The 12792-nt window shown below is 40.1% G+C and overlaps 1 protein-coding gene and 1 pseudogene across 1 annotated transcript; one reads left to right on the top strand and one right to left on the bottom strand.

Annotated features, from left to right (window-relative positions):
• The first annotated feature begins 3173 nt into the window (after nucleotides 1–3173).
• On the top strand, nucleotides 3174–4526 carry LOC103151677 (E3 ubiquitin/ISG15 ligase TRIM25-like). Its single transcript, XM_007571856.1, has one exon. It carries the CDS (start codon nucleotides 3174–3176, stop codon nucleotides 4524–4526), a length of 1353 nt encoding a protein of 450 aa, XP_007571918.1.
• A 4559-nt stretch (nucleotides 4527–9085) lies between these two features.
• On the bottom strand, nucleotides 9086–12736 carry LOC103151676 (RING finger protein 150-like; annotated as a pseudogene).
• Between the last annotated feature and the right edge of the window lie 56 nt (nucleotides 12737–12792).

The raw sequence follows: 12792 nt of genomic DNA, 5'->3' as shown, positions 1-12792 counted from the left end.
CTCTAAATAAACAGGAGGTGTCTTGTGATCTTGTACCAGTTCTGATGCTTTAAACATGTAATTGTTTGGCTGAAAATATCTTTTCTGATGAATAAACTTGTTTGATCATGTGTCATGTAGTGATTTTTAACTTCTTGATGTTTGGTTACAGATAAAAAATAATGTTTATCATAATTTGTGGGGCTGGTTAACCTATCAACCCCCTTCTAACGTGACATCACCTTAGTCCCGCCCCTGTGAACAGGAATTCCCCTGCTGTGCTGCTAGTTCTCTTCGTTTTACTCTTTGATTCACACAGATTTAAAGCTGTGTGAATAAAGGTTTAAACCTGTCTGATGACAAAGAGCAGCATGATACTGCAGCATTCTGACTGGTGGCTTAACCATGAGCCTGGCAGATTGCTCAATTCCAGTCCCTCAGCATTTGCATATAATCACAACAGGTTTTGTTTTCTTGTGAAAGATTAATTTGGAGGAGCTGACTGAAAGCAGAAAATTCTCAGTCTGAGGAAAAGTTTTATGTTACATTGCATTAAATAAACAGATTAACACTGCTGTTCAAATTATGTTTGAAGCAGGACAGATGTAACAGGTGAACATGGGATAATTTCTCATGGTTTTGTTGTATTTGTATTTGTAATTTTTCTAGTGTTTCATTTGTTCAAAGCAATATATTGTTGCTTCAGTAGTGAATAACTGCATGTAAAATGACACTTGGAGAATGTCAGCAGCTGTTCTGGCTATTGTGAGGCTGCCCAGCCTGTGTGAGGGAATATGCCATGCTATCCACACTCAGACTCAGATTCTGTGTGAGCAGAATGGCAAACCGGATGCGATCCTTGTACAGAATTGCAGGCAAGCTACAATTGCTGGACTCTCTGGCAGGAAGGAATATGTCTTGGAGAAATTGCAAGCTCTGTTGGATTGACTGCAAATTTGGATGTTTTGAGTCACCATTGAGATACTGGTGAGACTTTAAGGCAGAAATTAACAGTCGGCCTGACTGAAAACAATTATCTGAACTGACTTCCCCTGTGTGGCCTTGGGAGGTTGGCTAACCCAATTTCCTCTACCAGTTCCGTTCCCTATGATATCTGTGGGCCCGAGTCATAGCTCTACCGGGGCCGGCTAATAAACACTCCATCACTTATCAAAGACTATGGCTGGAGGGGTTATCTGGGACAGTATTCATGGACGTACTTACAAATATACACATCCACACACACAAGCATAGGTTTAAACACACTCTCCCTCTCACCTCAGTACATCTGCTGGCCTCACTCGTTTTGCCCGCTGGTTCGGCAACCTGGGTTCAATGAGGTGCACCAGTTCTTTTTTTTTATTTTATGACTTAATGTGAATTCAGTAAATTTATAGGAGAATTCACAGCTGCCATCTGTACAGAGAAACAGTTAGACAGAAAAATCATAATGTTAACAGGGTTGGTTAAAAATCTGAAGAAGACTGGACTTCAAGCTGCTTCAGCTGATCACTACTATGCTGGACCTGAAGATGTGACCTGTCCTGTCTTCCACCCTGGTGACCTGTTCAGGGTGTACCCCGCCTCTCGCCCCTTGACCGCTGAAGATTGGCACCAGGATCCCTAACAACCCCTTAGGGATAAGCGCGTAAGATAAGCATATAAGATAATGGATGGAATAATACTAGTAATACTCAACTAAACTACAAAGTAAAAAATAGAAGAGTTCTGAAACTGATAAACTACTAAAGGGTAAAACAATAACAATGCACAATATAAGAATCAAATCAATAAAATGATGCAATGATGTCACAGTCAACATGAACTGTGAATGCTAAGATATATTTGGAAATGAGACCAAATTAGGTTTAACTAATTTTGATAAGTTTGCACCAGAATATTCTGTGGATTCCTCACAGTGTATACCTTTAGGGTATTCAGTGGAGACTTACCTAGCTGTATGTGTTGATTCATTTTTTTCAGTGCTGTTAAACATAAGTCCAGCTGACGTTTCTGATGCATGTCTTGACTTCCAGTAGATGCCTTTTGACTCATTTGTGTGGGGGGAATGGAGGAGATGGGAGTAGATATTCTGGTGTAAACTTATTAGTTAAAACTAATTTAGTCTCATTTCCAGCAGTTCTGTTTCCAGTTTGTGTCTTGAGAGATGCCTGCTTGTCAGCTTGTTTTGGAACGGTGTGCTCCTGATGTACAGTGGATTACATTGTTATCAGGCGTTGGTGTCAGTCCTTGCAGTTGTTTTTCTACCTTTGCTGGGATGATGATTTCATTGTTTACATTGTCCTGTGTTTTTTAAAAAAAAAAAACACAGGACACACACACACACACACACACACACACAAATGGATGCCATACAGCTACTTGTACTCAACATGTACACTCTATACAGCCAAGAAGTAGTTCCCTTCTAGGGGAGAGTAAAGAAAAGCAACCCAAAAGTCCAGACCAAATGACCCCAAAGTGGGAAACCAAAGCTCACCCCGTAGTGCAACCAAGGACTCCTCGATGCATGGGGAAATTATTTTACAGATTACGTATGGAGAATCCACACACATATATGTAAAGTCCCTTCTTCTGAACCTGGATAAAGGGACAAGCCCAAGTGCTGCTGCTGCTTTCTGTAGTGACTTGTTATTGCACACATAGAGGCTGTTGTTCTGTAAACAGGGCCATCAAATTCTAAATGGTAGATAGGAATGACTGCCTGACCTTGTTTTTAAGTCAGACGTAGTGCTGCAAGTTTAAGGGTTGTTTTAGTTGATGTTAAGTATTTGATTACAGGTGAGGCTTTAGAAGCAGTTTCTATGTATTCACTAATCTAACTGGAGATGCAGTATGCTTTTAGTAACAAGAATGACCTTTATAGTTGATGTTTGTTTCCTAAACTTGACTGATGTCAGAATTAGAGAAATAAATGATTGATTAAATCTGGATCTACATTTTAGCAAAAAACTCCAACACTAAAGTTGTTGCTGTAAAAATTGTTACAGCAACAATTAACTACAGCTGCTCCTGCTGTAGTTAAAGTCACAAGTCTATTTCCTTTCTGCTATAACACTATAACACAAAGTTTATTGCCTGATTGAAAAATAAAAATCACATGTTTAGATTAAAGTTCAAACTAATAAAATCTCCAAAACAGAAACTCACAAAGTCATTCTTACTGAGGTAAAATGGCTCAGAGAGGAATTCAGATGGAGAAAATCTCCTGTTCCATCTGTCTGGATCTACTGAAGGATCCGGTGACTATTCCCTGTGGACACAGCTACTGTATGAACTGTATTAAAGACCACTGGGATGGAGAAGATCAGAGGAGGATCCACAGCTGCCCTCAGTGCAGGAAAGAGTTCATACCAAGGACTGTCCTGGAGAAAAACATCATGCTATCAGAGTTGGTAGAGGATATGAAGAAGATTGGATTTCAAGCTGCTCCTGCTGATCACTGCTATGCTGGACCTGAAGATGTGGCCTGTGATGTCTGTACTGGGAGGAAGATGAAAGCTGTCAAGTCCTGTCTGGTTTGTTTGGTTTCTTATTGTGAAAACCACCTCCAACCTCATTATGATGTCTATGGACTCAAGAAACACAAGCTGGTGAATCCCTCCAAGAACCTCCAGCAGAACATCTGCTCTCGTCATGATGAGATGATGAAGATTTTCTGTCGTACTGATCAGCAGTGTATCTGTTATCTCTGCAATATGGGGGAACATAAAGGCCATGACACAGTCCCAGCTGCAGCAGAAAGAGCTGAGAAGCAGAAGGAGCTCCAGGAGAGTCGACAACAAATCCAGCAGAGAATCCAGGACCAAGAGAAAGATGTGAAGCTGCTTCAACAGGAGGTGGAGGCCATCAATGTCTCTGCTGATAAAGCAGTGGAGGACAGTGAGAAGATCTTCACTGAGCTGATCCGTCTCCTCCAGAAAAGAAGCTCTGAGGTGAAGCAGCAGATCAGATCCCAGCAGGAAACTGAAGTGAGTCGAGTCAAAGATGTTCAGGAGAAGCTGGAGCAGGAGATCACTGAGCTGAAGAGGAAAGACGCTGAGCTGGAGCAGCTCTCACACACAGAGGATCACACCCAGTTTCTCCTCATCTACCCCTCACTGCCAGCACTCAGGGAGTCGACACACTCATTCAGCATCAACATCCGTCCTCTGAGACACTTTGAGGACGTGACAGCAGCTGTGACAGAGCTCAGTGGTGTAATTCAAGACATCCTGAAAGACACATCTACGAACATCTCACTGAAGGTCACTCAGGTGGATGTTTTATTGTCAGGACCAGAACTAAAACCAAAGACCAGAGGTGAAACACCCTCCACCTCCCATTTGCACCTACTGCATCCTGCCCTGTCACCCACTCTGCCCCTGGGAAACAAACCACCCCCTCAACTACCGCTCTCTACTGCACATCAGGAGAACCAGAATCATAGACCAGAGCTGATACCCCCTCACCTTCCATATGCACCTACAGTAGTCTCTCATCCTTGGGAGCCTGAGCTGATGGAACGTTGGTGGCAACGGTGGTAGGAGTCTCCACTGTGTCCTTGGACAGGACACTTGACTGGTGGTGGTGGTCAGAGGGCCTGGTGGTGCTCATACATGGCAACCTTCTATTGCTTCTGTAACACTTCTCCAGAGTGGGTTTGTCTACTATACAAAAGAATGAAAGGACCAAAGATATTTGTCTAAAACCCTCAAGACCCACTTCAGGACCTTCAAAGGATAGTCTGAGTCAATCAGGGAGTCTACAATGTGGTTATAACGACATTGGAAAAGGTGTGACACCTTGTTACGCCTTTTCCTTATTGTCCATGTCCTTATTTCTGTTTAATTTAGTGGTCAATGGTAGTTCCTTTTAGATTAGTTAGATATTTGAATATCAATATAATTCATTCTGTGGGTAATTCGGTGTGGGTATTTTTGTCATAATCTACCTGCAAAGTTTCTCTCGGTGTCAAGAATTCTCTTTAATTCTGTAAAATTTGCTGCAGCCTATAATCTGTATTGTTCATCTATTTCTGTTGCTCTGTAATTTTGTTCATCTGCATAATAAATATTTACTCATGAAATTAAACAATACAGTCTGTATTACGTTGATGTGAGACTCCATGAACCAACTGGCTCAAAAACACACTCCTTGAAATGAAAGATAACCTCAGATCCAAAAGTTTACCTTTGACATTTTTTTTTGGTAATTTAAATATTTAAAGAACTGTGGACCCCCGGGATGAGACATTGTCCATGCAGAGGACATATTTTAACAAAGAAGTAGGGTTGACCCACTTCTTTATCCACAACACTTACTTGCTCAATTTCTTATAGAACTATACTGTAAGATACACTCTTGCATACTCTTTGCTACCCTGTACAGGTTCTGTGTGAAGCCCTTCTCAGCTTGTTTATTGTATTCTAATGATTCTAAATTTGTTCCTATCAACATAGGCAGAGTTTTTTAGTTGGCACACTGCACTTGCCCAGAGGAACCATATAATAACCTTCGGGGGTCCAAATTTCCTTCATTTACTGTTGGGAACACTTCATGTCTTGGGATGGAAGCCTTGACTTTCTATGAGTTTATTCCATTAAGACCACCAATGGTTCCATTTCACTGAAGAACAGGAAGATCAATAGAAAACAGTCCAAACATACAGAGAATGTTGCACAGTTAGCAAAAAATTGCAGCACTGACAAGTATGAACATCCAAATGTACTTAACTTACTGATTTTGAGCTATGACAGTGGATGAACCAATTGGTGAAAATACATTTTCTCATTACATCTAATACAGATAAAAAACAAAGTGTAATTGGAAGCATTGATTGTTCCAATGATATTTCCCAAGGAAGTAGTAGCCATCATGAAATATCAACCACATGATGGAAGAATAATAACTACAGTAAACCCCCTTAAAAAAAAAATAGAAAAAGGAAGGAGGCCCCGAGGAAGACCCAGGACACGCTGGAGGGACGATGTCTCTCGGCTGGCCTGGGAACGCCTTGGGGTTTCTGGGGGAGCTGGAAGAAGTGGCTGGGAGAGGGAAGTCTGGGCCTCCCTTCTGAAGCTGCTGCCCCCGCGACCCGACCCCGGATGAAGCGGAAGACAATGGATGGATGGATGGATGGATGGATGGATGGATGGAAGGAAGGTTCACAATCCCCCAAATGTTAGTAGAAAGAACGAAAGGAAGAACTCATGACTTCATCACTGCTACTGAGACAAATAAATCTTACTAGAGACTCTTGAAACCAACCAAGGGGATGGAGCTGTATTGAGGGAAATGTGTTTATTTCGACAGAAATTCACTGTGTATAAGATGGTACATAAACCCTTCTTTCAAGCAGGGATGCTCTGATCCACTTTTTTCACATCTGATACCGATACATATATTTGAGGTTTAGTATCGGCAGATTCCGATCAAATGCAGAAAAACAGTAGTGAATTGATTTAAAACTGGAAAAAAACAAACACAGCCATAAATGTACTGAATTACAAATTTATTTGATAATGTTGCATCAATATAACATATTTAAATACAGCAATACCTTCACAAGCTTGATCAAACAGAATTTTGTTCAGTCAGTTTCTGAAACTTACAAAAACAATAAATTAACTACCTTAGTCAAACATTCAAAAGTAAACTGCAACAAACCAAATGGTTCAAAAAGTCCAATTAGGAATCCTAAATGTTGCAAAATACAGAAACTAAATCCTCTTCTGCACCATGAAATATAAAAATTATCCACCCATTTCTATCCATTGCAGTTGTCTTTCATCTTCCTGGTTAAATAATTGTAAATTAAATAAAAATAACAATAGCTGTTGACGTGTGTGCAGAGCATTAAAAGCAAACTAAATCATAAAAAACAAACAGCTCTCACTGAGATTTGACTCCTACCATTCAAGGCATAGAGCCATTCAAAAGAATCGAATTGCTCGTGAACATCACATCGCTCCTCAACTTATCTAGTTGTATGTATATTTCAAGTTTTGGTACCACTTTATTTGAAGGGATGTGCATAAGACTGACATGACACTGTCATAAACATGACATAACACCTGTCATGAACATAAAGAAGTCTTTATGAATGTTTATGATAGTTGCCGTGAAGTATCATTCAGTAAATAATGACACTTTTAATGCAAAGTTGTTCTAAAAAATTGCGTTGAAAGTCCATTAAAGATGCCAACTTTACGTTAAATTATCATAGTTTACAAAATCATGCGAAGTTGGGACTTTTAATGCAACTTTTAGAACAACTTTACGTTAAAGGTGTCATTATTTACCAAATGACGCTTCATGACATCTGTCAAACATTCAAAAAGACTCCTTTATGTTTATGACAGTGTCATGTCAGTCTTATGCACACCCCTTCAATAAAGTGGTACCAAATTTTTCAGCTTTTGTTCCATTTTCCATCAAGGCTGTGAGCTGCTGCTTTGTTAGCTTTTGTCATGGAGCTCCTGTATACTTAAACAATGATTAAATGACCAGGGAACTACTTGGGATTTCCTAAAATAAGAGGAAACAATATGAATATAACATGCTAGACAATGTTTTCTTTCTAGACAATGTATATTAATCATATACATTGAAGAAAACCCAATGTATATCATTAATTAAATAGTTATAATGCACCACCATCATCATCACCATCAGAGAACAAAGCATAGAATTACATTCAATAGATCGATCTTTATGGATCATGCACATTGTCATGATCCCCAATCTAATTTTTTTTTCTGTATTGGGACCGATACAGATCTTAATATCAGATCAGTACATCTCAGAACAGAGGGCCTGTGGAAGAGTTTTCCTGCCTACTAAATGACAAATGAACAGTTTCAGCACAATCCCTATTGGATTGGGTTTTCTGATTCCATGCAAATAACTTGGTCAGGATAATAATTTTTATTTTATGACAAAGACTTTCATGGGATTATATGTAGAACTTTTTGTTAACCTCATATGGAAAAAAGAAAAAAAAAACTCCATACATTTGGGACAAATCTTGGAAAAAGCACCATGAACCTTTGAACACTGCCATCTTGTGGCCAAAATTTGCAACTATCAGTTTTGGGCTCTAAAGTCAGATTGAATATTTAAGGCGGATCTTTGAAGGACAGCACAGAGGTGAACATGAATGATAGGATCTGTATCTGTTAAACTTCATCACTAAAAATGTTTTGTTTCCCCAGATGGTGATGATCCAAACAGAACCAACTTAAGGAAATGTTTCTTGAGGAGGAAGAGTGCTTCACCAACCCCAGCAGGTGATGCACTCTTAATTTAAGTGGAGTCACTTAATTTCATTGTTCGTACTGTTGCACCCTTATATCTGGCAGTGCAACACCGGGTTCTTCATCTCAGGTGGACATTTACTCTGGATAAATAATAAAGACATTCTGGCATAAGTTTAAAGATTTATAGCTGTATCAGGCGTGTCACTCTACCTTAAACCTCTGATGTATGCGTAAGCTTGCAGCTTTGAGCATGTATGCAGCTTAAAACAGGTTCCTCTACAACTCTAAAACTACTTTTGTACTCAAATCAAAGGTTAAACATAAGGCAAAAAGTTAAACACAAAACAGTGAAATAAAAATATATAATACTTAACAATATGTAATTATTGGGCCGATTACTGTACAGTAATCGGTTTTTATTTCTGAGGAGAAAGTTAGATGCGTTCATCTGCTTGATGTGTGATGAGATCTGGATTCTCAGTTTAACTTGAATATTAATTAAACAATATAAAAACTAAATGCTACTGAATAGTCTGTCAATATTTAAAAATGTACTGGTAAAAATAGAATAAGACAGAATTTTTTGACACTGTCACTCAAAATTATGACAACAAAAAAAATCTAACGTGACCTCCATAGTAAACTGCCAGCTTAGGGGAAAAAAAAGAAAAAAAATTACTTCACATCATCTTGAAATATATATCTTTTAAAGGTAATGCATCTCTAATTTCAGTATGTTTACTTTTAAAATGCACAATACAGTTACAGTTGTTTTCCCCATTAATTACTATTTCTAGTTCAGTTCATGAAAACGTTTTCTCAGTTCCAGTTTTTATTTTGTTCATTTAGCTGACTATAATAACATCGGAGCAAACCTGGTTGCTGTCGCGCACGTTGGCGTGTCTGAGCCTCCAGATGCGGTAGAAAACAAGGCAGGTGAGGAAGACGAACGTCAGCATGATGATGACGACAGGCACCAAGACCACTTACGTCCTGCTCACGTACTTCTGCAGGTTCCTGGTGCCGATGGTGATTGTCATGGTAACCATGATGTGGCGCTCCAGCAGAGACACAGCCTGCCGACCCTTCGGCTCTGGGATCATGACGACGACCACCTCACCTGTGCCTGAGACGAAAACAGTTGTTGGTTTTATTCTGAAAGGTTGTTGGAGATTAGATCATACTAGAAACTTGCTCTGACACTTTGCATGTTATTGTTCACCTCCGGAAATTTTGTGGATGCACACAAAAAACTGGATGGCAAAAAAATGATTCTTTTAAATTTGGTAATACCAAAAATTGTACTCCAGTAAGATTAGCACGACTTCAACATATTTTTACTCAAGTAAAAGTAAAAAGTAGCCAGAAATTACTCTAGTAAAAGTAGCAAAGTATTTGGTAAATACTAGTACTGAGTAACTGATCAAATTATCAGTTATTTAATGTTTGAAAATTAAGTGGAAATTTTTGTATTTTAAGGACAAAATCACAATAATTCATAAAAATAACAACAAAAAATCATGCCAAGTAAAATCTTTCCAAGTCAATTTCTTTCAATAAATAAACTTATGAAACTTTAACAGAAACTGCAGATATGTCTCTGTGTCTGCTGAATTTTTGGTTAAAACATGTTTATTTTTCCTCCAGTGGGTAGAAAATCCAGAAATTTTACTCAAGTAATAGCAGAAATAGTGCATAATAAAATTACTCAAGTAAAAGTAAAAAGTAGAGGGCAGTAAAAATACTCCTAAACGTACAATTACTCTGGTAAATGTAACTAGTTACTACCCAGTTCTGTATTTAACAGATCCTTAAGTGTGTTACTTTTCACACTGAACCCAGCTTCTGTTTCGTACCTTGATGGCGCATGGTGATGGTGTCGTTGGGGTTGGTGGAGCCCACGTTGAAGATGACCACCGCCGAGGCGTTGTGGGCGGCAGCATGGCGGATTTTGTCCTTAGTTGTGCAGTTCCCATGGGCTATCAGGGCTATCCAGCCGGCCGCGGCCTGCGAAGGCACCACGAACCGGGTGTGGGGGTCACAGGCCTGCCGGTCGAGCGGGGAGGCAGACAGCACCACCACCCCCTTGGCGTCCCGCTTCGGGGAATGCTCCCCGTAGCGGCCGCACTCCGTCTTCTCGGTGCGCACCTCGGAGGTGGCCGGGTCCATGTAGGTGATGTTGACGAAGGCGGTGTACCACTCCTCCCGCTCGGCCACGGTGAAGTCCAGACACAGCAGGTGGACTATAATTTGACGAAGGTCTCTTTGCGGGGACCGAAGCCTGTTCCCCACAAGGGGAAACCCTGTTTTGGGATCAGGAGTCAGAGTTAGGACTAAGGTGTGAATTGAGTTTTGGTTAGGGTTAGGAAAAGGGAAAAGGTAAGGTTTAGGCTCTGGAAATGAATGGTAGTCAATGGAAAGTCCCCACAAAGATAGCCAAGCAAACGTGTGTGTGTGTCTCTTATTTGTGAAAAGTTATGAACAGTGGTGAGGTATCTTATGCTGTTTTGGTTGACCAAAGTAGGAGGGACGACCCATCTGGCCGCCGGATTTCCTGCGCCGGAGCAGCCAATGCGGGGTCTAGTCTTAAGCCCCTTTTGCACTGCAACGCCCGGCATGGAACGGCACAGCATGGGTTCAAAGCCGACTGTTTTTGCATTAGAACTTCCGACCTGGTTCCACCTGGCTCCTTGGAACCACAAGAGCTGTGGTTCCAATCGAACCGGCAAAATGGGGTTGCTTTGAATTCAGCAGCTGATTGGTTTAGAGTCAGCCGTTTAGAGTTTAGAGTCAGATGTTGATTGGTTCTAGCTGGCTCCCAGGAACAGGCCCTAAACACCAGAGCTTCTATTGCTCTGGTGTTTAGGGCCNAGATGTTTTCTATCGTTAACCAAGCCAATGGTGATCTGCATTATTAACGATCCTGAAACCATTACAAGGGTCTTAGCCAGGATGGCCCCAAAGGGTTGTCAGATTTGGGTGATGCCCAAAATCTCTTATAAATTGGTTAAACCACACTTGATGTACAGCTGGCCAGTAACGGCTTCACAGTTTACTGAAAAAGAAACATTTAATATGTTTTCGCTTTATTGCATATATATTTTCATTACCTTAGATGTCTACACTTTAAGGAGAGATTCTGTGGAGTTTTATATCAAATTTATCCTCAAGATCTTTTCCCCAAATGTCTTAAGGCCCCGACATACTTCATCCAAAGCCGAACAGTTGACGTGCATCTGGAACTGTTCGTATTCGCACACACCTTTCATACAAAGGTGCAGACTACCTGGGGGTTTGGCAGGTGGATGCCTCACTGCAAACTAAATGACTCAATTCTTGTCATGTGTCACATGAAGTATGTCGGGACCTTTACAGTACTAGTATACTCTTGACTGCCCTGTTAGCTTTCTGTATGAGGACAACTGCTCACCAAACTGGGTCTCCACACATTCATTTTATTCTAATGAAGCATTTTAAATCGGTTCCTCTCTACATCCAAATCAATAAACACTTTGCTGCGCACCTCTTCTCCAGAGGAACCATCTGCTAAGGTTTTATATCCAGTTAAAGGTATAAACTGGATATAAGTTTGTACCCATATACCCTGTGAATTATATTGATGAAGCAGCTCGCCAGTCCTGCACTTTGTTTTGTCTGGACCCTCGGCTGTTGAGAAACAATTGCTTTCTGGAGGCATCGACTTTGTTGAAGTTTGAAACGATTGGATCTGAATCTATCCAATATTAACGTTTAACCATGATGTAACACACCAGCTGGACCATGAAGGAAGCTACGCTATGAAGCTTACCGGAAACTGTGTGTGCTGTAAACCAGCATTCAGCCTATACACCCCTTTACTATTAACAGAGATAACTGGACAATTAGACTTTTGCTGAATTGGGATTGTGATGGGACAAGATTTTTTTCTGAGAGTGGGATAAGACAGGAGTGAAAATCCACTGAGACCCTCTACTCTGGACTTGAAAAAGCTTTATACAAGCACAGTCTAATTACCATTTAGTAATAACTGCTCTGACTGTAGATATGGGAAAACTTTGGCAAACAGATAATTTTTTGAAGTAATTTTTACAGATGAAGACACGTCTGTCTTACTTGAATATGTTCTTATTGTCTTTCCTATATTGAAGTTTAAATAAAAGAAATGAACTGAAATTAAAGGCTGGATTCTTCTTAATGGTTCAATGTGAGATTATGATCCTAAAATAACATTTTTAAAATTCTGCACACTTTAATTTTAGGTGCAGATAAGTGTGGAAGTTTCTACATGAGGGACAATAACACCATNAAGCTTTTTAATTTAACGACTTTCTTCCGGCAATATTGCGTCTTTACTCTGCCAATTTTTAAATTACTCTGCTAATACTACTGGGTTCTCATAATATTATGACTGTATTCTTGTATTTGAAAATAAGAATCTCTTATCCTGGCCACTGACCTCTGCTGCCGTTTTTCTTTTCACTGTCAAACTTCTCCATCTCTCCTCTAGATAGATATATGTCAAAACATCCGCGCTTGTATCCTTCGTTTGGTT

The sequence above is a fragment of the Poecilia formosa genome, unplaced genomic scaffold (genome assembly GCF_000485575.1).
Source record: "Poecilia formosa unplaced genomic scaffold, Poecilia_formosa-5.1.2 Scaffold288, whole genome shotgun sequence".
Lineage (NCBI taxonomy): Eukaryota > Metazoa > Chordata > Actinopteri > Cyprinodontiformes > Poeciliidae > Poecilia > Poecilia formosa.
The sequence above is the reverse complement of the archived record's forward strand: the minus strand, read 5'-3'. Positions and strand labels throughout refer to the sequence as shown.

Coding starts and splice junctions, on each gene's coding strand:
- LOC103151677 (XM_007571856.1), top strand. CDS start 3,174: ATGGCTCAGAGAGGAATTCAGATGGAGAAAATCTCCTGTTCCATCTGT.